The 24,501-nt window shown below is 43.8% G+C and overlaps 1 protein-coding gene across 1 annotated transcript in view; it reads left to right on the top strand.

The window, feature by feature from the left end:
* The window catches only part of REC8 (REC8 meiotic recombination protein), a 217,059-nt gene that overhangs the window by 25,827 nt on the left and 166,731 nt on the right, over positions 1-24,501 (top strand). The window contains exons 3-4 of the mRNA XM_077299528.1: positions 1,753-1,895; positions 19,896-19,971. Of these exons, the coding sequence (XP_077155643.1) occupies positions 1,753-1,895; positions 19,896-19,971 (219 nt within the window). The remainder of the gene's footprint in view (positions 1-1,752; positions 1,896-19,895; positions 19,972-24,501) is intronic.

Raw genomic sequence — 24,501 nt, forward strand, 5'->3', positions numbered from 1 at the left:
CGTATAAGACGACCCCCGACTTTTAAGAAGATTTTCGGGGGTTAAAAAGTCGTCTTATACGCCGGAAAATACGGTATATCAGAAGTGAAGTAACCCAGATAACACTTCCTGCCAATATATATAGTGTACAATGCTGATTAAAGGAACAATCAAAGATTTTGTTGAAAGAGACATGTCTACGTGATAGGAACCAAGCCATGTAGACCATTAACCTGACAAACACTAGAAGTATGGATCTAAAATTGCTGTTCGGACAATCAACTAATGGTAATATATCGAACTCCTGTTTTGTGTAGGGATAGAGGGTAAGTTGATGGATGATAGGATGTTACGGCATAACAAACTGTAGAAAAGAAGCAAATAGCTACATTAAATAAAAAAGAGAGTTAGGATAAAGGAACAATACAGTATAAGTTTAAAGATAGAAAAAAAAAACATATTGTAAAGAAAGGGGAATTAAGGAGTAAAGCTAATGAGGAATAGAATCTGTCATAAGGAAAGGAATACACCAATAATATGGATGATCCATGACCTAGCCATTCTGTAGAAAGAAGAGGCATGTATATATAACAATCAATTTGTATCAGTGGGTAAAAGGTTATAGGGAGTATAACATTTCTAAGACGAGTTTGTAACCGATAGATCCATAATGCTTCCTGTCGTGTTAAATCCTGTTGACGATAACACCTCCTCTAAGCCAGGGAATATGGTCCAGTACCTGATACCAAAATTGAACGATGGTGTGATTAGCTTGAAGGAAATGGCATACTACTGGAAGACATTTTTCCTGGAGTCCATAGGCGGCGCAGTATGGGAAATCATGTGCTGCCTACGGACTCCATGAAAATTTCAGGTAACAAATTTTACTCTTATTTTTTCACATGTTATATTAGACTTTTGCTGGATATGTGGTCACTGTACATGTTAATGACTTTCCCCCACATAAATCCACAGACATTTTCTGGCATATACTAAAAAGGATGGAAGATAAATTTTGTCACCTTTCATGATGTTGTCACACTGGACAAAATGTACCATCCACACACAGTGTTTCAAGCCAAATAATGTTAATATGTTTTCTCTAAGGAGATATTACTGCTGATGGTACAACAAGACTACCTGTGTTTCCAAGATAAGGCTGACCCAATATACCTAGTTTATCACTATGGCATTTTTGAACTAAAAAAGACAAAAAATTAAATCACTGTTAGCCTAGCTGATTGGGTCAGGATTCAATTTATTATTATTATTTATTATTATAGCGCCATTTATTCCATGGCACTTTACATATGAGGAGAGGTATACATAATTAAAACAAGTACACTAATCTTAATCAATACAAGTCACAACTGGTACAGGTGGAGAGGACCCTGTCCACGAGGGCTCACAATCTACAAGGGATGGGTGAGGATACAGTAGGTGAGGGTAGATCTGGTCGTTTAGCGGTTTGGTGGATCGGTGGTTACTGCAGGTTGTAGGCTTCAATGATGGTCCTCATAGCTATCTGCATGATCATCCTTGGTTGGTGTGGTTTTTTTGGGGGGCTGCCACATAAAAAGGCACCACTATTATATGTACCAAATGTGAAGCAGACAGTTCCAGATTTTCCATTGAAGAGCATGTCATTTCTGGACCCAGAACATATTGACCTAGTTATGTTTCCTTAATAAATAAGAGCCTTTCACAATATCATGTTTATGAGGACTGGTGTTTTCATAATGGTCTTTCCATCTTATCTTTGTCTCCTCCCAGTCAGAAGATCATTCAGTATATTCTTCAGCAAGTCCCTCCTCCGTCCCGGGGTTGTCCCATACCACGGTTATCCCTGTATCTGTCTGCACAGCTCAGCTATGGAGTAGTGTGTGTTTATCACCGACAATGTGACCTGCTTATAGGTAAGACACACTGTACGCCAGATAGCATTACTCATGTATTACAGACATCATAGACATCTACTTCATCCCATATATTGTTCAGTTGAACATCTATTGCGTGTCACTTGAATTACAGTTGTGTGTAGGCATCTCAGGTAAAATAGGGCTACCGATTTTCACAATGTAAAGCATACAACACAACCCTGGCAGGGAACTTACATATTTCTACACATTTTATTGCCCTGTAAGGACCCTCACATGCCTTCTCTCTCCTCAACACTGAGCACATGTGTCACATGCGGCACCCTGATGTTTTATTAATTTTCATGTAATGTGCGGTTCCCTAATGTTCATTAATGTGTGTCATATATTGTAATGTAGTGTACTCGATATGTTTAAGATTAGGGATAGAAGTTAGCATAGAGTAACAGCGAGGTTAGAATAGAGGGGGGGACATTAGAGAATAGATAGGAATGTTAGTTAGATAAAGGCAGCATAGGGGTTAAGCAAATGGGAGGAGCCACAGAGCAGAGCAGCACAGAACAGGGAGGTATAGGACAGGTCCTGATTAAAGGCAGAAGCCCCGGCAGCCTTGCCCAGGGCGGGTGTATGGGATAGTGAGAGTGAATACGTTGATAGCCATGGGGATAGAGCTGCTTTTGCAGGAAGGGGCCCCAGGCTAGAGACCGTGCACATGGGCACCAGCTAGGAAGGACCAACCCAAAGAGTTTCTGGGGTCTATGACCGGGGCAAGAGTAGCTGCAATGGTGTTCCTGGCACCTTTCCCAATTGGAACCGGACAAGGGGATGGCAGGGAGCTGGTAACGTGAAAGGCACGGACAGCACAGAGATTATCTAGAGGTACAGCAGCGAATACCAGGAGGAAAGAGAGAGATTACAGGAAGAATAGAGTCTGCCCGGAAGGCAGAGAAAGTACAGAAAACGTTGCCTTGTGGGAACTGCGCTGCCTATGTGATGAATGTGCTGTCGTCCAGTAAAGTTAATCTGTTGAAAACAGACCTCGACTCCGAAGTGGTTTATGGGGCTCATGGATGTGGTGCCGGCGTGAAAGCAGCCAAAGAAAACCTGACAGTGACTGTGAGTGATCTGCTGCACATGCTGCATATGCAGCAAAAGGGACACGGTATGTTAGCTGTGTGGCTCCAGGATGTGGGAACAGAACAGCCCGTTGCCACGACTACCACCCTGGCCACCTTACAGCACTTCTGTTACTCTGCTCAATAGTCTAGCACAGGGGTTCGGAACCTATGGCTCGTGAGCCAGATGTGGCTTTTTTGATGGCTGCATCTGCCTCTGTCAAATCTTTTTTTAGCAAAAAAAATCCCAAAACGCGTAGGATAAGCTTGGTCCTTATGACGCCTCATACCTGTGGCAGTCACTTGAGCTACACGTGATCACGGACGTCATGCAGGTCCTGCAATCTTCGGTCATCATCCTACCACAGGACTCGACCACAGCACCTGAACATCCATGTCTGCTCCGTAGAGCCGCACGGAGTGCCTGTCCCTGGCCGGGACAGCGCTCCGCTCCTCTCCTCTCCTTGCCTCATCTACTCCACAGCAATACTTACAAACGACATCTCACCGCTTCCGCACTGGTATGCAGCCTCAATTCCGGCGAAAGATAATTATTACATATATACTTATTATATGGCTCTCACGGAATTACATTTTAAAATATGTGGCGTTTATGACTCTCTCAGCCAAAAAGGTTCCTGGCTCCTGGTCTAGCAGGAAACAGGAGCACATGAAATGTGCAAAAGCAATAAAATGGAAGCTTTGATAAGATGCGTCCAAAAAATGCAATTCTAAAAGTAAGTAATGTAGGAGAATATGACTTATCAACCTGCTGAGGTCATTGGCCTGTCATGAAGCAATTTGAAGCCATTTGTTTTTTTGTTTTTTTTAATGAAGCATTAAACAATGCACCACATTGCTTTCTGTGAATTTAAACTTAAAGGGGTTGTCCGGCCTTAGGCTACAAATCTGCAGTCACTATGTGATTTCATGCATGTAGAAAAACCGCGGAGACACCATCACGTGTTTCTCAACGCAGTGATCCAGAACACTGCCCCCATCCCTTAAGGGAAATATGCAAATGCATGTAGGATAGCCGCGGAGACACCATCACGTGTTTCTCAACGCAAGCAATGAATAGCCAGGTCTTTCACCGGGAAGGAACGACCACGGGAAGGGCAGCATCCAATAAAGGAAAACCACCTATGCCAAAATGTGGTATCCATCCACAGACAGCTGTTTCGGGGTATTTGCCCCTCATCAGTGTGGAGTAGGAAACTGGCTATTAGGAGCAGTGCTCTGGATCACTGCGTTGAGAAACACGTGATGGTGTCTCTGCGGTGTTGGATGTTTTGATCTCCCCGAGGTCATTCATCCTTATGTTTATACTATGTGATTTCAGACTTGTAAATCCTGAGATCATACACATTGCGTGGAGTGAGGATTTGCTGGCACTGGGAACTGCGAACACAAGTATGTGCTTTGCATATATGCAGTCACGTGGCAACTAGATGTGCAAGGCCTCGCTCAATGCAAGTGTATGGAGCGTTGCCATACTCAGTTTACTCAGTGCCCGTGATGTGAAGATTCACAAGTCTGCTAGCACATAGTGACTACAGACTTGTAGCCTAAGGCCAGACAACACCTTTAATGTTACTGTTGTAATGACTTGAACTTGTATAGAGCTGTGGGGAAGTCATATTCTTTGCTAAATCATGCAGGCACTGTCTTTCAGGCACCCTGAAGTCCCTAGGTGTCATCCCCATACAATGCTGCATAGGTTGATTATGGCCCCATAAGATGCTCCATAGAAAATATGCCCTATATAATGCTGCACAAAGGTTGATTATGGCCCCATAAGATGGTCCATAGAAACATTTGCCCCATATGCTGCTGCTGTGATAAAAAAAAAAATGACATACTCACCTCTTGTCCTGAGCAGGCAGGGACCCCGGCACTTGCGATATTCACTTGTCCCCGTTCCACCACTGTGCGCCGCTCCGTCTTCCGCGTCCTCCACAGTGACTGTTCAGAGGGCGGCGCGCACACTAAGCACGTCATCGCGCCCTCTGACCTGAACTTCACAGGCAGAGGATGCGGAAGACGGAGCGGCGCGCGGCGGTGGAACGGGGACAGGTGAATATCGCACAATCAGCTTCTCACTGATAGATGGTCTCCGGCACCCGCAGCTTCTTCCTTTGTTCAGTGGTCACATCGTACCGTTCATTAAAGTAATGAATATGCGTCCATATTCATTATTTTAATCAGCTGTACCACAAGACCGCTGAACACAGGAAGAAGCTGCCGACGCCGGAGAAGCAGGGACGTGCAGAGATGCGCCCGGAGCAGGTAAGTAGGATTTGACAGCTGCCGCTCCCCCTACCCCGCCGACCCCCTGGGACAATGACTCGAGTATAAGCCAAGAGGGGCACTTTCAGCCTAAAAAAATGGGCTGAAAATCTCGGCTTATACTCGAGTATATACGGTAATTACTAAATGGACCCTTAGTGACTTAGCAAAATCCTGATGACAGGTTCTCTTTAAGTAAGCTGCAGGCATTGTAATGTTGTGGCTGTTACACTGATTAAAATGATACCTGGGTTGAAGAAATCCATCTTGTGGTTCTTGTGTAATCTTAGCTTGAAGTTAATGATATGCTCGCGCTTCTGGGCGGCTCTTTTCTTGGTGCTCCGGCCTCATTGCTATTATTTTGTGCTTAAATGACAGGTCCCTAAACCTTCAGTGCCCTTCCTCCTATTTTAAGTACTGCGCCCGCGCAGTTAGTATGGCTTGAAAAAAAGGAATTGGTCTTCCACAAAATGGAGGCGGCGCATATGCAGTAGCATGTTTCGGCAAGCGATCATCTCAATCTGCGCATGCGCCTCCCACTCTGAACAGAGGGCCAGCGCGACAGAGCACACCAGAAGAAGCAGTCATCCGCTACACCTAGGAGCGCACAAAGGATTTTTGTATTAATCCCTCAACGACTGCCAAAACCTTTTAACAGCAGTAGTTTAGGAGCCTTATTCCTCAATGCCGCTTTTTAACGGCGCTGAGAAATAAGGGTATAATGCCCCCCCAGTGTAAAAAAAACAAAAACAAAAAAAACCTCCGGGGGCTGACACTGGAGAACATGATCAGGGCCAGTTGTTACAGACCAGTCACTTGATTACCGTTATTCACCGAATAGTAGCAATCACATATTAAAGAAAAGTCTGATTTAAAATTAATTTCTCTCTCCTCTGATATGTTCTAACATGTCAGAGAAGAGAGAACTGGGGTCCATGAGCCTCCCACGGTATATTAGGTACTGGATCCAGGCTGGAGTTATACCAGCATATTGCATCGGATACGATATGCTAATGACTCTCTGCTCCTGCTCTGCTGCGAGCGGGAGCCGACTGTCATGCATATGAGCTCCGATTCTCTCGCACAGAGCGGATCGGAGAACAGCTGCGGAGAAACTGATTTCTCCATCTCCTCTGCTGCCAGCATCGGCGTATATCACACTGCACTGATGATATCCGAGTGATGTGCGCTGTGTCACTCGCACACATAGACTTATATGAGTGCGAGTGAGCTGAGACTCAGCTGACTCTCAGTGCCAATCACAGCATGCTACCATTGTTCTCTCATGCCGATTCAACATGAGAATATAGTCGCAGATCTGGGCTGCCCCATAGAGTAACACTGGGCCTAGTACTATATGATGTTTTATCGCATAGCACTCGGCTGTGTTGTACGGTAGTGTGACTCCGGCCTTAGGGCAAGAAAAACTCACAAAATATATATAGAAGCAAAGAAAGGGTTAACAAACGACCCAAAGAGTGTATTCCCTTAAAAAGTTTAATTTTATTCAGAATAATTAATAACACAAATAAAGAATCAAGTAATAACAGAGGTTGCTGAACAAACATGCAGGGAGACATTATTAAGTACAAGCTGCATTAAACACCTTATGCTACACACAAAGGAGGAGTATCAGTTCTGAAATAAAGATACTAAGAGTTAACCTTCCCTAATCAGTTTTAAGCAGGAGAGAACATTGGTGTAGAGTATGTACTTACGTGTAAAGCGGCTTGCTATGGCGTCCCCGTGGCGTCTAGTAATATTAGATTAGTTTTTTTTGTTAGGCAGGTATACAAAGTAAAGCAATGGCCCACATAACAGTCAGCGCGGAGCTAGCATTGCCTTGCATTCCTGTTTCTGGATTCCCACAAATGTACCTGAAATTTTAAAAAAATGGGGTCCTTACCCTCAACATGGATTTAGCAACAAAAAAAATCCACACTGCTCCTACTGGGCAGCAAAATCTGTCCACAGCACCTTGTATTTGCAGCTGTCATGTCCCAAGACCGTTATGAACCCCTAATCAGAATCCTCCATTTTAGTGATAATTCCCAAGCTCCCCCAAGAACTGACCCCTGACTGATCACCTAAATAAATTGAGACCCCTAATTTCTCTTCTATAACATTATTTTCTAAATTCCCTATACTTCTATACCCCAGAGCAAAATGTGGCAGTCGACTAGTCCTTGATTAGTTTGAAGGGCCATATGTCATTCCACCAATTCGAACGTATGAGGAGCCGTGCAGCCACAAGAAAGTGCTGCAGCTCCTGGACAGAGATAATACAGAAAGCCAAACAGATTGCAGTGAGCGTGCAGGAGAGCGAAACACAGGAGAGCAACACCTGTGGAGCAGAGCAGTGAGTTAGCTACCTCCCTGGTTGGCGCAGATTACCGGTAGCCGGAACACTGAGGTTGTGAGGGACTCTAAGACTGACAGCATAAACCGGCAGGACAGCTGGATTACACATCACCTGTTCGCCCTAATACCCAGGAGTCACAGTGGCACATAGAGCCCGGGTCGTAATAGAAACCTTATAAAAAGGCTCTAGTCACCTGCCATACGGGTTTATGTCCCACCTTTATGGAGGTCAGAGAGAACTGTGAGGACCTTATCAGAAGCCATAGGCCAGGGGTGTCAAACTGCATTCCTCGAGGGCCTCAAACCATGCGTGTTTTCAAGATTTCCTTCTCATTGCACAAGGTGCTGGAATCATTCTGTGCAGGTGATTAAATGATCACCTGTGCAATACAAGGAAATCCTGAAAACATGACCTGTTTGCAGCCCTTGAGGAATGCAGTTTGACACCCCTGCCATAGGCAGTAAGGGACTACAACATCACCGCGCTTTGAGGAAGGCTTTTAACTCCACCTGGTAAAGGGGACTCTGGATTCGCTTCCGACCCTGCCTGTCCTGTGATCTAGTGCCCTGGAGTGTGGCTGCCTGAAGTCTTCAGTAAACCAGGTAAAGAGACTGCAAACCTGTGTCCTCATTCTTTACTGCATCATTCACCATCTTCCATCTACACACCGGGAGCCCTGGGGATATACTTCACCTGTGGGAAGTTATACCATCTAGCTGCCATAACATCACCCCAGAGGACCCCTTAAAGCAGCGTCGGTCCCCACTGACCGAATACCACAGGTGGCGTCACGAACATAAACTTTATTCAATTTCCCTTTTACATGGGTTACCAGGGCCACGGACCGGGTCACCACTGTGACATCCCCCTGTGAACACCGGACCCAGTACCGGGTACCCCACTGCCCTGGCGGGCGCATCATTAGCAGTTGTCTTAACCATAGAACTTCTTGACTGGCATGTGCTGCGGCGACATATTCTGCTTCTGTCGACGACAGTGTTACTATAGATTGTTTCTTACTAGTCCAACTAATTGGTCCTCCTGAGAGCAAGAAAATATAGTCACTGGTAGATTTCCTGTCAATTGTATCTCCAGCCCAGTCTGCATCAGCGTATCCGGTTAAAATGCATTTCTCACTTGCAGGTAGTTTCAGTTTAACACTGCTAGTGCTTTTCAAATAACAGATTACTCGCTTCACTGCATTCCAATCCATTTTGTTTGGCTTTAACACTTTCCTGCTCAAAATTCATACTACTGCTGCAATGTCTGGCCTTGTAACAGTCACAAGATATAATAATTTTCCCATTGCCTTTCTTTATTGTTCATTATTCGGTAACAGATTCTGTTCCCTATTTATTTCCTTCAGATAGTTGGTTTCCATTGGAGACTCTACTGGTTTTACATCTTTCAATCCAAATGTTTTGATTATGTCTTGATTCATGGGATTTTGATTAAGAAGGAAACTCCCGTCTTCTCTTTCTATCTGTATTCCTAGGTACTGTTTCACATTTCCCAGATCTTTGATCTCGAAGTGTTGATGGTCCTATCTAAATAACAATAAAATATAACTTTTATTGATTACCATTAAAATTGATTCTGGACCATCCACATGAGTGACACAAATAACCAATACATAAAGTGCGCGTGCTTTAACAGTGCTCAATATAAAAAAAATGGTTTGGTCTCACCAAATCTAGTTGTCCCATATCGAATCCATCATGAACAGGAGCAAAAATATGTACCTATTTAGACGTTTTACGGATAACAATCCTACTTCTAGGCCTGGAACATATAACACATCCTTTACTAGGAATTTTGAATTTTGAATTATGCCCAAATCTATCAGGACAGATTAGCATTCCTTGTACATTACCTTCTGCGGTTATTTTAGTCCCATCTGCAAGATATATTGCTTCCTTCTTATTTTCATCAAGTTCAGTGAAGACGCTTTTATCACTAGTCATGTGAATTGTTGCTCTTGAGTCAATAAACCAGCCTGACAATGACTCTTCATCAGTTACTTTAAATGCACTATTCTAGTGATCTGCATGTGGGTTAGAAATTGTGCTTTTTACTTTCTGTTTATTCTCCTTTTGGTGTAATTTCTATTGTTCTGCTTTCCATATAGTACAGTCTTTCTTTAAATGTCCCTTTTTCTTACATCTGAAACAATATCTTGTCTCTGTATTATGGGGCTTCTTTCTTGTCTGTCGCTTTAAGAGCATTTTCTCTATCCCTTTCAGTGGAATCGTATGTTTGCTCTTTCCTTCCATGATATTCATCTATAAGTCTGGTCTTTACAAACTCTAGTGTAATGTCTGCTTCAGGTCTTGTCTCTTAGTGCATTTATCAGAGCTAGATCTTTCATGTAGCTTTCTCAATGTTTCTCACATTTCCTTTGCTGTATTCTCATTCCTTATGTGGATTATAATAATAATAATCTTTATTTTTATATAGCGCTAACAAATTCCGCACCGCTTTACAGACATTAACTGATCATCCTCCACTAATAAGCTGATAGTAGCTCTTGCTTGTCTGTTTTTCTCATCCCATGTCTGATTATTATCAATGGGTCTGTCTGTAGTGATTACCTCCCATAAATCATCTTTAGACAATAACATCTCAAATTTGAACTTCCATAACTGATAGTTCTCATTGTTCAGCTTAGCTACTGTGAGTCTCGGCTCTGAACTGCTGCTCATCTTTAACTTATTTGTCTTACTTGTTTGGAGAGAATTGTTCTGAAGTATTCTTTTGCATTCACCAAGTCCTTTTTGTCTTCTATGCTGGGCCCATAACCTGTTGCATAGTTTGGTCGCAGAAGAAACTTGTGAGAGTAGATTATATGGGGTAATTCAACTTGAGGTACATGCATCAACTTATTAATACAGCATAACAGGAAGTCTAAAAGACCTTTTTACCAAAGAGAAAGTGAAACCAAAGTACAACAAGTATATGCATTACATTCAACTAAGCATATAACAGTAACAACATTGCAATCTACTGTCAGAAAAGTGTAAACTCCTCCTGCACACAAATAAGTCTGTATCTGTTGCATATCTGCCAACAGCCCTTTCTTCATCAAGAGTACCACGTGTATACCGATGACTACTACACAAGCATCTCCCTATATGAATTCTTCCACGCTGTAAATACAGGGGCCAGTGGAACAGTCAGGAAAAAACAAGTGGGTTGGTGTCCAGACCTTTGAAGAAGGGGGCATCATTCTCACTTGCAGTGAAGTTGACTGACAGGAAGGACGTCTGCATGCTGACCACACTGCATGCGGACACCACTGTGACAGACAGAGGCGCTACCAGGGACAAACAAACCAATCTGCATCACAGATTACAATAAATTCATGGGTGGCATTGACCTGTCAGACCAGGTGCTTCAACCATACCTGGTGAAGCGTAAGACCAGCGCCTGGTATAAAGCGGTAGCAATCTACCTCATCCAGATTGCTTCCTACAACAGTTTTGCCCTGTACAAAAAAATCCCAAGGAACGCTCACTTTCCTCCAGTTCCAGGTGAAAATTGTTGAGCATCTCATATTTGACTCAATGGCACAGGAGGAAGTCTTCGAGTCCAAGGATGTCTGGAGACTTGCAGAGCGCCATTTCCTTTGCCCTGTCCTTGCCACTCCCACCCAAAAGAATCTACTATATAATTGTCTAAGGGTCACTTCCGTCTGTCCTTCTGTCTGTCACGGATATTCATTGGTCGCTTCCTCTGTCTGTCATTGAAATCCAAGTCGTTGATTGGTAGCAGCAAAACGGCCATGACCAATCAGCGACGGGCACAGTCCGGCGGCAAATGGCCGCTCCTTCCTCCCCGCAGTCAGTGCCCGCTCCATAATCCCCTCCAGTCAGCGCTTACACAGGGTTAATGGCAGCGGTAACGGCCCGCGTTATGCCGCGGGTAACCCACTCCGTTACCGCTGCTATTAACCCTGTGTGACCAACTTTTGACTATTGGTGCTGCCTATGGGGCATCAATAGTTAAAAGATCTAATGTTAAAAATAATTAAAAAAAATAAAAATAGTTATATACTCACCGTCCATCGGCCCCTCGGATCAGGAACCGGCCTTTCCCGCTCCTCGCGACGCTCTGGTGACCGCTCCATGCATTGCGGTCTCGCGAGATGATGACGTAGCGGTCTCTCGTTATATGCTATGTGGGCTGTTATATACTCCGTGGGCTGTGCTATATACTACGTGGCTGTGCTATATACTCCGTGGGCTGTGTTATATACTACGTGGCTGTGCTATATACTCTGTGGGCTGTGCTATATACTCCGTGGGCTGTGCTATATACTACGTGGCTGTGCTATATACTACGTGGCTGTGCTATATACTACGTGGCTGTGCAATATACTACGTGGCTGTGCTATTTACTACGTGGGCTGTTATATACTACATGGCCGGCCGCGAACAATCAGCGACATGTGCAATCCTGTGTATTCAATGTATTATTCTAAAATCTTCATAAATAAACTATATACATATTCTAGAATACCCGATGCGTTAGAATCGTGCTACCATCTAGTCCCCAATAAAGATGCCGGGTTTGTAGGAAACACAGTAGAAAATGATTGCCGGTACTATTGCTCCACTTGTCCATCCCAACCAGGCCTTTGTATCTCCCCTTGTTTCTTCCAAATAATTTATATTTTCTGCTTAGTGGGTCCCAGTAGAGTAATGTTTATCCAACAAGTAATGAAGACAATATTTTCACCAGTAAATCACATTTTACCCCATTTCATAATTAAGTCCAGGAAGTCCTGCATCACATATTAAGCTGCTATTCACACAAATTCTCATCCACGTAACTATGTCTGTACACTCCAGAGTGTGGACCCCACAAATGTTCTTGAAAAGTCAAGTCATCTGGCAATTAATTCCAGGACATGATTACTCAAACATTTTTGACCATTCGTCTTAGATTGACTGTGTATACCACTATATCTTTCTACACAAAATTTTTGTTTTCAGTTATACTACTTACATATTTATATTGGTGATACGGGCATGATCATTTTAATGGAGGATCTCTAATAACGAGGTTATGGTTATGTATGGTTCCTCTGGTACCAGACAATACTTTACAGATTCTGTAGGGGATTGGTTGTTTTGTGCATGAGCGGTTCCTACCTTGCCGGAGTTTGGGGAGTTTCCGGTTGCTCTCCTGATGTTCTTAATTAATGCACCTGTTTTCTGTATGCAGCTTTGTATTTAACACTAGCGATGTGGGTCTGTTTTCATACCATTAATAAGACCTGAATGGTCGAAACGCGTCGGTTTGGACCACCAGGGACCCCATTCTCATGATGCATGTAGCCCAACATTGGTTTTAAAGCAATAAAATTGATATTTTAACTCCATGAAAATCCACACTGGAGATCTTTCTCTTTTCACTATTTGCTATGGACAACGTCTCTGATCAGGGCGACTCCGTGCGTGGACGAATATTGGATTTCCTCTGAGACTGGTGAGCTGACCTTTTATCCTATTTTTTCCCCATCCTCTACGTATACCTTGGCGGGTGGGAGCTTGCTATGGTGTACCACGTCTAGTACATCCGTCTCTCATACAGGGATTGGTGGAGCTAAACGGACGTTGTGCGACCAGTCTCTGAAAGTATCTGACATTCTAGCCCTGCTGGTGTTCTTTCATCTTTGGAACAAACTCAGCTTTGCCACATAGTTGGCTGCATTTTTCTCCATATTTTGCCCTTCATTCCAGTACAGTTTATTCTTCCTGCTACAATATTCGCAATTGCAAGACAACCGTTTTGTTAGCAAGCCCAAGTCTGATAACACTGGTCAACGCAATTTTTCTGGCAAAAGGTTTTAAAACATATTTTAAGTCAATTTTGGCTGCTGATTACGAATATGAACTCCGTTTTTGGCTATCACATCAGGATTTCGAGATATTTTCAATTTTTGATGAAAATTACTCCTAATATTTTATGATAAAAACACATGATTTTCGGTACTACATTTTGTATATTTTTAATCAAGGAATAACAAAGATTACAAAGTCTATGTACAGCAAATCAAATATACTTACAGAATTAAACTACAAAATATAAAAACAGATATATATGGCACAAAGATGAATGGCAAATGGCAGTTATTTGAACTTTCTTTTCTTGGCTGATCTGTGATGTACACCTTCTGGGTTGTCTCTCATCAAGCTCCAGCAATAGTCAGCCATCATATGTGAGTCCCACCGGACTTGATACCGTTCTTCCATTGTTTTAATGTCCTGATGAAAACGCTCCGCTTGTTCCTCGCATCCCCAAGGTTCTCTGGAAAAAAGTCCAAATGGCTGTGTAAATAGTGAATCTTCATACTCATTCTACATCCAAGATTTCGCAGACTCATTAGTAGCTCTTCCACAATCTCTTCATAGTTGTCTGCCTTCTTAAGGTACCGTTACACTAAACGACTAACCAACGATCACGACCAGCGATACGACCTGGCCGTGATCGTTGGTAAGTCGTTGTGTGGTCGCTGGGGAGATGTCACACAGACAGCTCTCTCCAGCGACCAACGATCAGGGGAACGACTTCGGCATCGTTGAAACTGTCTTCAACGATGCCGAAGTCCCCCTGCAGCACCCGGGTAACCAGGGTAAACATCGGGTTACTAAGTGCAGGGCCGCGCTTAGTAACCCGATATTTACCCTGGTTACCATTGTAAAAGTAAAAAAAAACCAAAAAACACTACATGCTCACATTCCGATGTCTGTCACGTCCCCCGCCGTCAGCTTCCCGCACATGACAGCGGGTGATCAGCGACCAAAAAAAGGTCCTAATCATTCCCTATGACCAACGATCTCCCAGCAGGGGCCTGATCGTTGGTCGCTGTCACACATAACGAGATCGTTAGCGGGATCGTTGCTACGTCACAAAAAAGCGTGACGTTGCAACGATATCGTTAACGAAATCGTTATGTGTGAAGGTACCTTTATTCCCTAGAAAATTCTGCACCACATTACAAAATGCATTCCAAGCTCTTTCTTCTGTCTCATTCATTGATGTGATAGAATTTGGGTCTCTCATAAGTGTTCTTATTTGAGGTCCATCAAATATTCCAGCCTTTTTCTTCTCTTCACTAAGACCAGGAAAAGTTGAACATATATTAGTTAAAGTATTCTCCACTGTGATTGAGAGCTTTGATGAACTGCTCATCAATCCAAGTTTTATGTGTAAGGGAGGAAAGACAATATTCTTCCTATCCACTAGAGGATCATGGATGACATTCTTATCTCCAGATGCCAAACTCTGTCGCTGAGGCCATTCAGTTTTCACCCAATGCTCTGCTGTAGCTCTACTGTCCCAGTAGCACAGAAAACAAGGGTGTTTTGTGTACCCTCCTTGCAGACCCAAAAGAAAGTTAACCATTTTCAAATCAACACAAATTAACCAGCCAAATTAAACTAAATTTACCTTAGTGAACCGTATAAACCGGCACTTTTCATACACTACTTATATTTATCACGGAATTCATGAAAATGGGCTATATACCTATAGTGCAAAAACATGATGTGATAGAGAAATTATAAGATCAGATTTGAATTCAGCACCCTCAAATTAGTCTAAACTGTTCTTAAAGTCCATGTCAGAAAAAAAATGTTTTGTAGACCAGTGTAATCAGCCAATGTGTTTTAAGGGCATGCCTCCCTCTGTGAGTAATAATTCCTGGAAGGGTTTTCTGGTATGGTAGCTCAATGTCTCTAAGCTTTAAAGACTTCACCCCGAAGCCTGTTTTCACCTTCCTGACGAGGCCAATTTTTTTTAATTGTGACCACTGTCACTTTATGAGGTCTTAACTCTGAAAATGGATGCCACTGATTCTGAGATTGTTTTTTCATGACTTATTGTATTTCATGATAGTGGTAACATTTATTTGATATGACTTTGTTTATTTGTGATAAAATCAGAAATTAGGCTAAAATGTTGAAAATTAAGCACATTTTTTAACTTTTAGTTTTTATGCCCTTAAATCAGAGAGTCATGTCATACAAAATAGTTAATAAATAACATTTCCCACACGTCTACTTTACATTAGCACAATTTTTGAAACAATTTTTTTTTGTTAGGAAGTTATAAAGGTTGAAAGTTGACCAACGATTTCTCATTTTCACAGCAAAATTTACAAAACCTAAATGCAAGTTACATTGGAGAAATTTTACCACTATCTTGAAGTACAATATGTCACGAAAAGACAACCTCAGAATCACTGGGACCCATTGAAGTGTCCGGAGTTATTATCTCATAAAATGACACTGGTCAGAATTGTAAAATTTGGCTTGGCTCATTAAGGTAAAAATTGGCTGTGTCACTAAGGCTACTTTCACACTAGCGTCGTACGACGCACGTCGCAGTACGACGCACGTCGCAATGCGACGTGCCGACGTACCGACACATACTGTGAAATAAAAACACAACGGGGGCAGCGGATGCAGTTTTTCAACGCATCCGCTGCACCATTGTGATGTCCGGGGAGGCGGGGGCGGAGTTCCAGCCGCGCATGCGCGGTCGGAAAAGGCAGACACGACGCACAAGAAAACGTTACATGTAACGTTTTTTTGTGCCGATGGTCCGCCACAACACGACGCATCCGTCGCACGATGGATGCAACGTGTGGCAATCCGTCGGTAATGCAAGTGTATGGAGAAAAAACGCATCCCGCAGGCAATTTTGCAGGATGCGTTTTTCTCCAAAACTACGCATTGCGACGTGCGTCGTACGATGCTAGTGTGAAAGCACCCTAAGGGGTTAAAATAATACCTTCAACTCCCCCTGTGCCACCAATGTTTTAAAATATATAATGAATATTCATTTTCTGTCTGGCTACCTAGTTAGATAGGGATAAGGTAAAATAGTGTAGGTATATACATGGGGATATTAAATATAGAATTAATCAAACACTAAATAGCATGGCAATTTTTTTTTTATGGAAGCCACACTACTAACTGCGCAGGCGCAGTATTTAAAATAGGAAGCAGGTCACTGAGGGTTCAGGGACCTATCATTTAAGCACAAAATAATGACGATGAGGCCAAAGCACCAAGAAATGAGCCGCCCACAGGTTGCCCTGGAGCACTGGCAGATCAATACCTGAAAACTTCTAACACTGATTACACAAGAACCACAAGACGATCTCTTCGCCCCAGGTATCATTTTAACCTGTCTGGCATTGGACGTACTATTCTATCCATGTGACCTGGGACTTAATCCTCATGGACGGAATAGTACGTCATTACCGATCGGCCGCGCATACGGGGGTTGTGCGGCCGATCGGGGCCGGGTGTCAGCTGATTGTCATAGCTGACAACCGGCACTAAGTGCCAGGAGCGGTCACGGACCGCTCCCGGCACTTTAACCCCCGTAACACTAGCAATCAAACATGATCACAGCATTCCGGAGCCGGCACAGGGGTTTACGGCCCCTCTGCCTTTGGATCGGAGACCCCGCGGCACACTGAGCTGAGAGACTTCCAGAGCTGAGAGACTTCCTGTCATGCGCAGTGCATGTCAGGAAGTCTCTAAAGTTAGTGCACAGAAGCTGCAGCGCTGACAACTTCTATAGCATGCAGATCTGCATGCTATAGAAGCGATCAGCCTGCAAAAGATGAATGTCCCATAATGGGACACACTGTAAAACTAAGAATTAATTAAAAAAATTTTTTTTAAATAATCGTAAAAATATTTTGAAAAATAATAATAAAAAATATTTATTCTATCAATAATTAAATATGAGTGAAAAAAAATCTAAACAATAAAAGTACACATATTTGGTATCCCCGCGTCCGTAATGACCCGCCGTATAATACTGTCCCACTAGTTAACCCCGTTAGTGAACACCATAAAAAATAAAAATCCCACAGCAAAAAACAATCCTTTATCATCCTCCCGCTGAACAAAAAGTGGAATAACACTCGATCAAAAAGACAGATATAAATAAACATTGTACCGCAATCATCTTGTCCCGCAAAAAACAAGCCACCATACAGCTCCATCACCAGACAAATAAAAAAGTTATAGCTATCAGAATAAAGCGATGCACAAATAATTATTTTTTATATAAAATAGTTTTCATTGTATAAAAGAGGTAAATGAGGTATCGCTGTAATCGTAATGACCCGGAGAAAAAAAAACTGCCTTACCAATTTTACCACACGCAGAACTGTATAAACGCCCCCCCCCCACCCAAAGAAATTATTGAATTGCTGGTTTTTGTTCATTCTGCCTCCCAAAAATCAGAATAAAAGCGATCAAAAAATGTCACATGCCCTAAATGGTACCAATAAAAACGTCAACTCTTCCTGCAAAAAACAAGACCTCACATGACTCTGTGGACCAAAATATGGAAAAATTATAGCTCTCAAAATGTGGTGATGCAAAACTACTTTTGCAATGAAAAGCATCTTTTAGTGTGTGACAGCTGCCAATCCTAAAAATTCGCAAAAAAACGCTATAAGGTCAATCAAACCCCCCTTCATCACCCCCTTAGTTAGGGATAGGGCTAAAGTTAGGATTACGGTTACAGTTGGGATTAGGGTTAGGGTTGGGATTAGGGTTAGGGGTGTGTTGGGGTTAGGTTTGTGGTTATTGCTATGGTTAGGGTTGGGATTAGGGGTGTGTTGGGGTTAGGGTTGGAGTTAGAATTGGGGATTTCCACTGTTTAGGCACATCAGGGGCTCTCCAAACGCGACATGGCGTCTGATCTCAATTCCAGCCAATTCTGCGTTGAAAAAGTCAAACGGTGCTCATTCCCTTCCGCACATATGGGGTATCAGCGTACACAGGACAAATTGCACAATACCTTTTAGGGTCCTGTTACCCTTGGTAAAATTAAAATTGGGGGTGAAAAGATCATTTTTGTGGAAAAAATATGATTTTTTAATTTTACGGTTCTACGTTATAAACATCTGTGAAGCCCTTGGGGGTACAAAGTTCTCACTGCACATCTAGATCAGTTCATTGGAGGGGCTCTCCAAATGCGACATGGCATCCAATCTCACTTCCAGCCAATTTTGCGTTGATGAAGTTAAACAGCGCTCCTTCCCTTCCGAGCTCTGCCATGCGCCCAAACAGTGGTTTACCCCCACATATGGAGTATCAGCGTACCCAGGACAAATTTTACAACAACTTTTGGGGTACAATTTCTCCTGTTACCCTTGGGAAAATAAAAAAATTGGATCTGATGTAATTTTTTTGTGAAAAAAAGTTAAATGTTCATTTTTTTTTAAACATTCCAAAAATTCCTGTGAAGCACCAGAAAGGTTAATAAACTTCTTGAATGTGGTTTTGATCACCTTGAGAGGCGCAGTTTTTGGAATGGTGTCACTTTTGGGTATTTTCTATCGTATAGACCCTTCAAAGTGACTTCAAATGTGATGGGTCCCTAAAAAAAAATTGTGTTGTAAAAATGAGAAATTGCTGGTCAACTTTTAACCCTTGCCCTTGTAACTCCCTAACAAAAAAGTTTTGGTTCCAAAATTGTTCAGATGTAAAGTAGACATGCGGGAAATGTTACTTATTAAGTATTTTGTGTGACATATCTCTGTGATTTAAGGGTATGAAAATTCAAAGTTGGAAAATTGCAGAATTTTTAGCAAAATTTCCGTTTTTTTCACAAATAAACGCAAATCATATCAAAGAAATTTTACCACTATCATGAAGTACAATATGTCACGAGAAAACATTGTCAGAATGGTGTGGTCATTAACATGCAAACCACCCTTGGGGGTAAAGGGGTTAATCAGTGTAACAGCACCAACATTACATTGCCTGTAGCTTACTTAGCAAAATCCTGCTGACATGTTCTCTTTAAAAAAAATTATATTAGTCTTCATGTGACCACTGCAGTCAATCATCAGCTGCTGATCGGCTGCAGTCTTCTCACACCATCCAAACAAGTGACACAGCATCATGTGCGGCGGAGCTATGCTGCTCAGTTCGTACAGTTTGCAAGTCACAGAAATGTTGTACCGGTTAGATTTTTTGCAGTAGGCTTGATGCGGCACCTTCTTCATTCATGCTGTGATGCAGCAGCAGCAGCAGCACACAGCAATCTTCGGCTCTTCTACCTGTGTCACAGCCATGTGCTACCTGTGTCACAGCCATGTGCCTATGTACATTGTAAGGTTTGTTCCACTGTCAATAGTTTTCTTTTGTTTCAAACATGTTTTTTTTTATTTTTCCTGTTGCTGTTTTATTTGTGCCATTTTCATCACTTAAAAATCTGTTCATCTCTCAGAGGAAGTGAAGATCACTATAGAACGCCTATACAAGACTGAGAAGCAAGCGATCATTGACTTACGGCACATTGAACAGTAAGTATTTTACAATTCGCAGACGTACGCCTTTTTTTTGCTTAAAGTAGCAGTCTAGTAAAACCTTTTTTTTTATTCATTCAGTCACTAGTCCACCAGAGTATATCATTTAGCTAGTATTACTTTATTATTATTATAATACATTTTTATAGCGACATTTATTCCATGGCGCTTTACGTGTGAAAGGGGCAAATATAGACAAGTACAATAAACATGAGCAATACAATGCAGACAAATACAGGAGGAGAGAGGACCCTGCCTGCGAGGGCTCACAGTCTACAGGGGATGGGTGAGGATACACTAGGAGAGGGTAGAGCTGGTTGTGCCGTGGTTCATTTGACTTAAGATCACTGCACTGCATGCTTGTCGGAAGAGGTGAGTCTTCAGGTTCCTTTTGAAATTTTCCGTGGTAGGCGAGAGTCTGATGTGTTGGGTAGAGAGTTCCAGAGGAGGGAGGATGCGCGAGAGAAGTTTTGTATGCGGCTGTGGGTAGAAGAGATAAGAGGGGAGTAGAGAAGGAGATCTTGAGAGGATCGAAGGTTGTGTGTAGGTAAAGTACCGGGAGACAAGGTCACAGATACAGGTCCTTCTCAAAAAATTAGCTGTGAGGACTAGACGTGGAATCTAAGGGGTGGACCCACTGGACCGTGACAACGAACCCCCCACGGGCGAGCTGACCAAGTGTACCACCCCCTATACAGGGAGCGTTAGGGGCAGGCCCGAGGGAGACTATCGTCACGGCAGCTGGTAGAAGGGACTGACGGGCAGACGGAAGCAGGGAGGTATGGATAAGAGGAGAAGACGAACAAGAGGACTAACCGCGAGAGCAAAGACCGGAGGAGGGAACACGGAAGACAGGCTGGAGACTGGAACACGGGTAGGAGAACGCTGGAGAGCAAGCCAGTTGGTAGGCAGGGAAACAGGAACGCAGACTGGAAGGAAAACACAGGAGGGATGCAGGCAGGAAACTCAGGAACACAGGACACTGCGAGAAGATAAGGAGAAAACCCAGGTTAGACACGGTAGTGAGCGGTGAGCAACCAGACAGGAAGGAAACACCGAGGAGCCAGAATCACTTGTCAGAGGCAAATGACAATCAGGCACCGCCGATAGGAAGAGGCGGCCTGATATGGAGAGCACAGGCATACCTTCCGGGTCAGGGTGCAGAGGGCGGCGCAGAAGACACAGCCCGGTCTCAATGAGAGACGTGTGCGCGCGCGCCGAGGAATCCGGAGCGCGCGCGCACCCGAGGAGGAGCGGGAGCAGAGCGCGCAGGGAGAGAAGACCGAGCAGAGAGGCGCCGGGATGCCGCAACAAGGTGAGTATGAGGCATATGCGGCGGAGCAGGCGGAGTCATAACAGTACCCCCCCCCTTATGCCCCTCTCTCCTAAGAGTCGAGAGGAACTTTGCCAGAATTTGAGGAGCCTGAATGTTCTCCCGAGGTTCCCAAGATCTTTCCTCGGGTCCAAAACCCTTCCAATCAACCAGAAAAAAGGCCTTCCCTCTAATCCTTTTCATAGCAAGAATGTCTTTAACTTCAAAGACATCATTACAAAAGCTAGGCTGAGGAGAACGATAGAATGTGGAATGGAACTGATTGAGGACCACAGGCTTCAGGAGGGAAACATGAAAAGAATTGGGGATGCGAAGAGAAGCAGGAAGCTTTAACTTATAAGAGACATTGTTGATACGAGTCAAGACCTCGAAGGGCCCAATATAGCGAGGACCCAGTTTGTGAGAGGGAATCTTTAAACGGACAAACTTGGAAGATAACCACACTTTATCACCGGGCTGAAAAAGGAGAGAATCCAAGCGTCTCTTGTCCGCATGTTTTTTCATTCTGGCGCAGGCCAGTTCAAGAGCCGTCCTGGTCTGCCAAATCCTAGAGAACTCCCTGGACAAAAGATCGGCCGCTGGGACACCTGAAGCTGGAGGAACCGGAAGTGGAACACCAGGATGTTGCCCGTAGACGATGAAAAAAGGAGATTTGGAAGTAGATTCGCTGGTATGATTGTTGTAAGTAAATTCAGCCCAAGGAAGCAAATCCACCCAGTCATTCTGATGAGAGTTAGAAAAGTGACGAAGATAAGACACCAGAGTTTGATTCGTACGTTCCACTTGACCATTGGTTTGTGGATGGTAGGAAGAAGAAAAATCAAGCAAGATGTCCATGAACTTGCAGAGAGACCTCCAAAAACGAGAGGTGAACTGTACCCCTCTGTCGGAAACAATATGCTGAGGAAGACCGTGAATGCGAAAAATATGATGAATAAAAACTCTCGCCAACTCAGGCGCGGAGGGTAATCCAGGGAGAGATATGAAGTGAGCCATCTTGGAGAACCTGTCTACGACGACGAGGATGACGGTGCAACCGGAAGATCGAGGCAGATCGGTGATAAAATCCATTGCAATGTGTTGCCAAGGAGCGGAAGGAACAGGAAGCGGATGAAGCAAACCAGAAGGTAAATGCCTTGGAGTTTTATTCTTGGCACACGAAGGACAGGAGACAATGAAGCTTCGGATATCCTGCAGAAGTGTTGGCCACCAATAAAAGCGGGACACAAAGGAGAGTGTCTTTCTTGAAGCCGACATGACCCGCCAGTTTGGAAGCATGTCCCCACCGAAGAACCCGTTTTCTGTTGCAAGCAGGAACAAAAGTCTTACCAGGAGGTAAAGAAGAAAAGTTAACAGGTGCCACCATGATGACCTTAGATGGATCCAGGATATGCGAAGGCTCCTCCTCGGAATCAGAAGACAAAAAGGACCTGGACAAAGCGTCGGCCTTGAAATTCTTGTTACCAGGACAAAAATGCAACTCAAAATCAAAACGGGCAAAAAACAAAGACCACCTGGCTTGCCGAGGATTAAGTCTCTGAGCAGAACGAATGTAGGCCAGGTTCTTGTGATCCGTGAAGACTTTAAATGGATGAACAGCTCCCTCCAAAAGGTATCTCCACTCCTCAAAAGCCAACTTGATGGCTAAGAGCTCCCTGTCGCCGATGGAATAGTTCCGTTCAGAAGAAGAGAATGTCTTGGAGAAGAAACCGCAGGGAACCAGCTTTCCGGAAGATGACCTTTGAGAAAGTACGGCTCCGGCACCGGCGGCAGATGCATCAACCTCCAGAACAAAAGGTTTGTTCACCTCCGGACGATGTAGTACTGGAGCAGAGGCAAAGGCTTGTTTCAGAGACGAGAAAGCTTCTAAGGCCTCAGACGACCAGATGTGAGGATTGGACCCCTTTCGAATCAAAGCGGTGATAGGACCGGACAAGGAGGAGAAATGAGGGATGAATTGACGATAATAATTTGCGAAACCAAGGAATCGCTGGATGGCTTTGACACCATTAGGTCGTGGCCAGTTGAGTACGGCGGACACCTTCTCCGGATCCATGCGAAGACCTGAGTCAGAGATAATGTAACCTAAGAAGGGAAGAGACGGCTGTTCAAAGGCACATTTCTCCAGCTTGGCATAAAGGTGATTCTCTCTCAAGCGTAGTAGAACCAGACGAACATGTTTTCTGTGGGCGACCAGATCCGAAGAAAAAATAAGAATATCGTCCAAGTAAACCACCACACAGGTGTACAGAAGATCCCGGAAAATTTCATTCACAAATTCCTGGAACACAGCAGGAGCATTGCACAAACCAAAGGGCATGACTAAATACTCGTAGTGTCCGTCTCGGGTGTTAAAGGCGGTCTTCCATTCGTCGCCCGAACGAATACGGACTAAATTGTAGGCCCCTCGAAGATCTAATTTCGTAAAAATGCGTGCTCCTCGAAGTCGATCAAAGAGTTCCGGAATAAGAGGAAGTGGGTATTTGTTTTTAACTGTGATATTGTTAAGACCCCGGTAATCGATGCAGGGACGGAGAGACCCGTCCTTCTTCTTGACAAAAAAGAAACCCGCGCCTGCGGGTGAAGATGACTTCCGGATAAAACCTCTGGCTAGATTCTCCTGGACATACTCAGACATAGCTTGAGACTCAAGAGGATTCAGTGGGTAAATTCGTCCCTTGGGTGGAGTTGTACCAGGTACCAGGTCGATCGGGCAATCAAACGGGCGATGAGGAGGCAAGATCTCAGCCTCTCTTTTGTCGAAGACGTCTGAGAAGGACCAGTAGGCAGAAGGTAAACCTGTGGGGGCCGGATTAGACTGAAGAGACCTTACAGGTTGCACAGAAAGAAGACACCTGGTCTGACAGGCGTGACCCCAGCGAAGAACATCACCCGATCGCCAATCCAGGACTGGTTCATGAGTCCTTAACCATGGAAGACCCAATAGGAATGTATGGGACAGCGAAGGCAACACGTAGAAGGCAATCCTCTCCCGATGCAGAGCTCCGACCTGTAACTCCACCTCATCAGTGATGAGGGTAACGGTCTCCAGCAAGGGCCTACCATCGACCGAAGCTAAGTGCCGGGGAGTCTCCAAAGACTTGACAGGAATGTGGAGTCTCTTGACTGCCTCTAACTGAATAAAGTTCCCTGCAGCACCAGAATCAACATAAGCCACCTCAGAAGAACGAGTA

Source organism: Ranitomeya variabilis, chromosome 1 (assembly GCF_051348905.1).
Source record: "Ranitomeya variabilis isolate aRanVar5 chromosome 1, aRanVar5.hap1, whole genome shotgun sequence".
NCBI classification, from domain to species: domain Eukaryota; kingdom Metazoa; phylum Chordata; class Amphibia; order Anura; family Dendrobatidae; genus Ranitomeya; species Ranitomeya variabilis.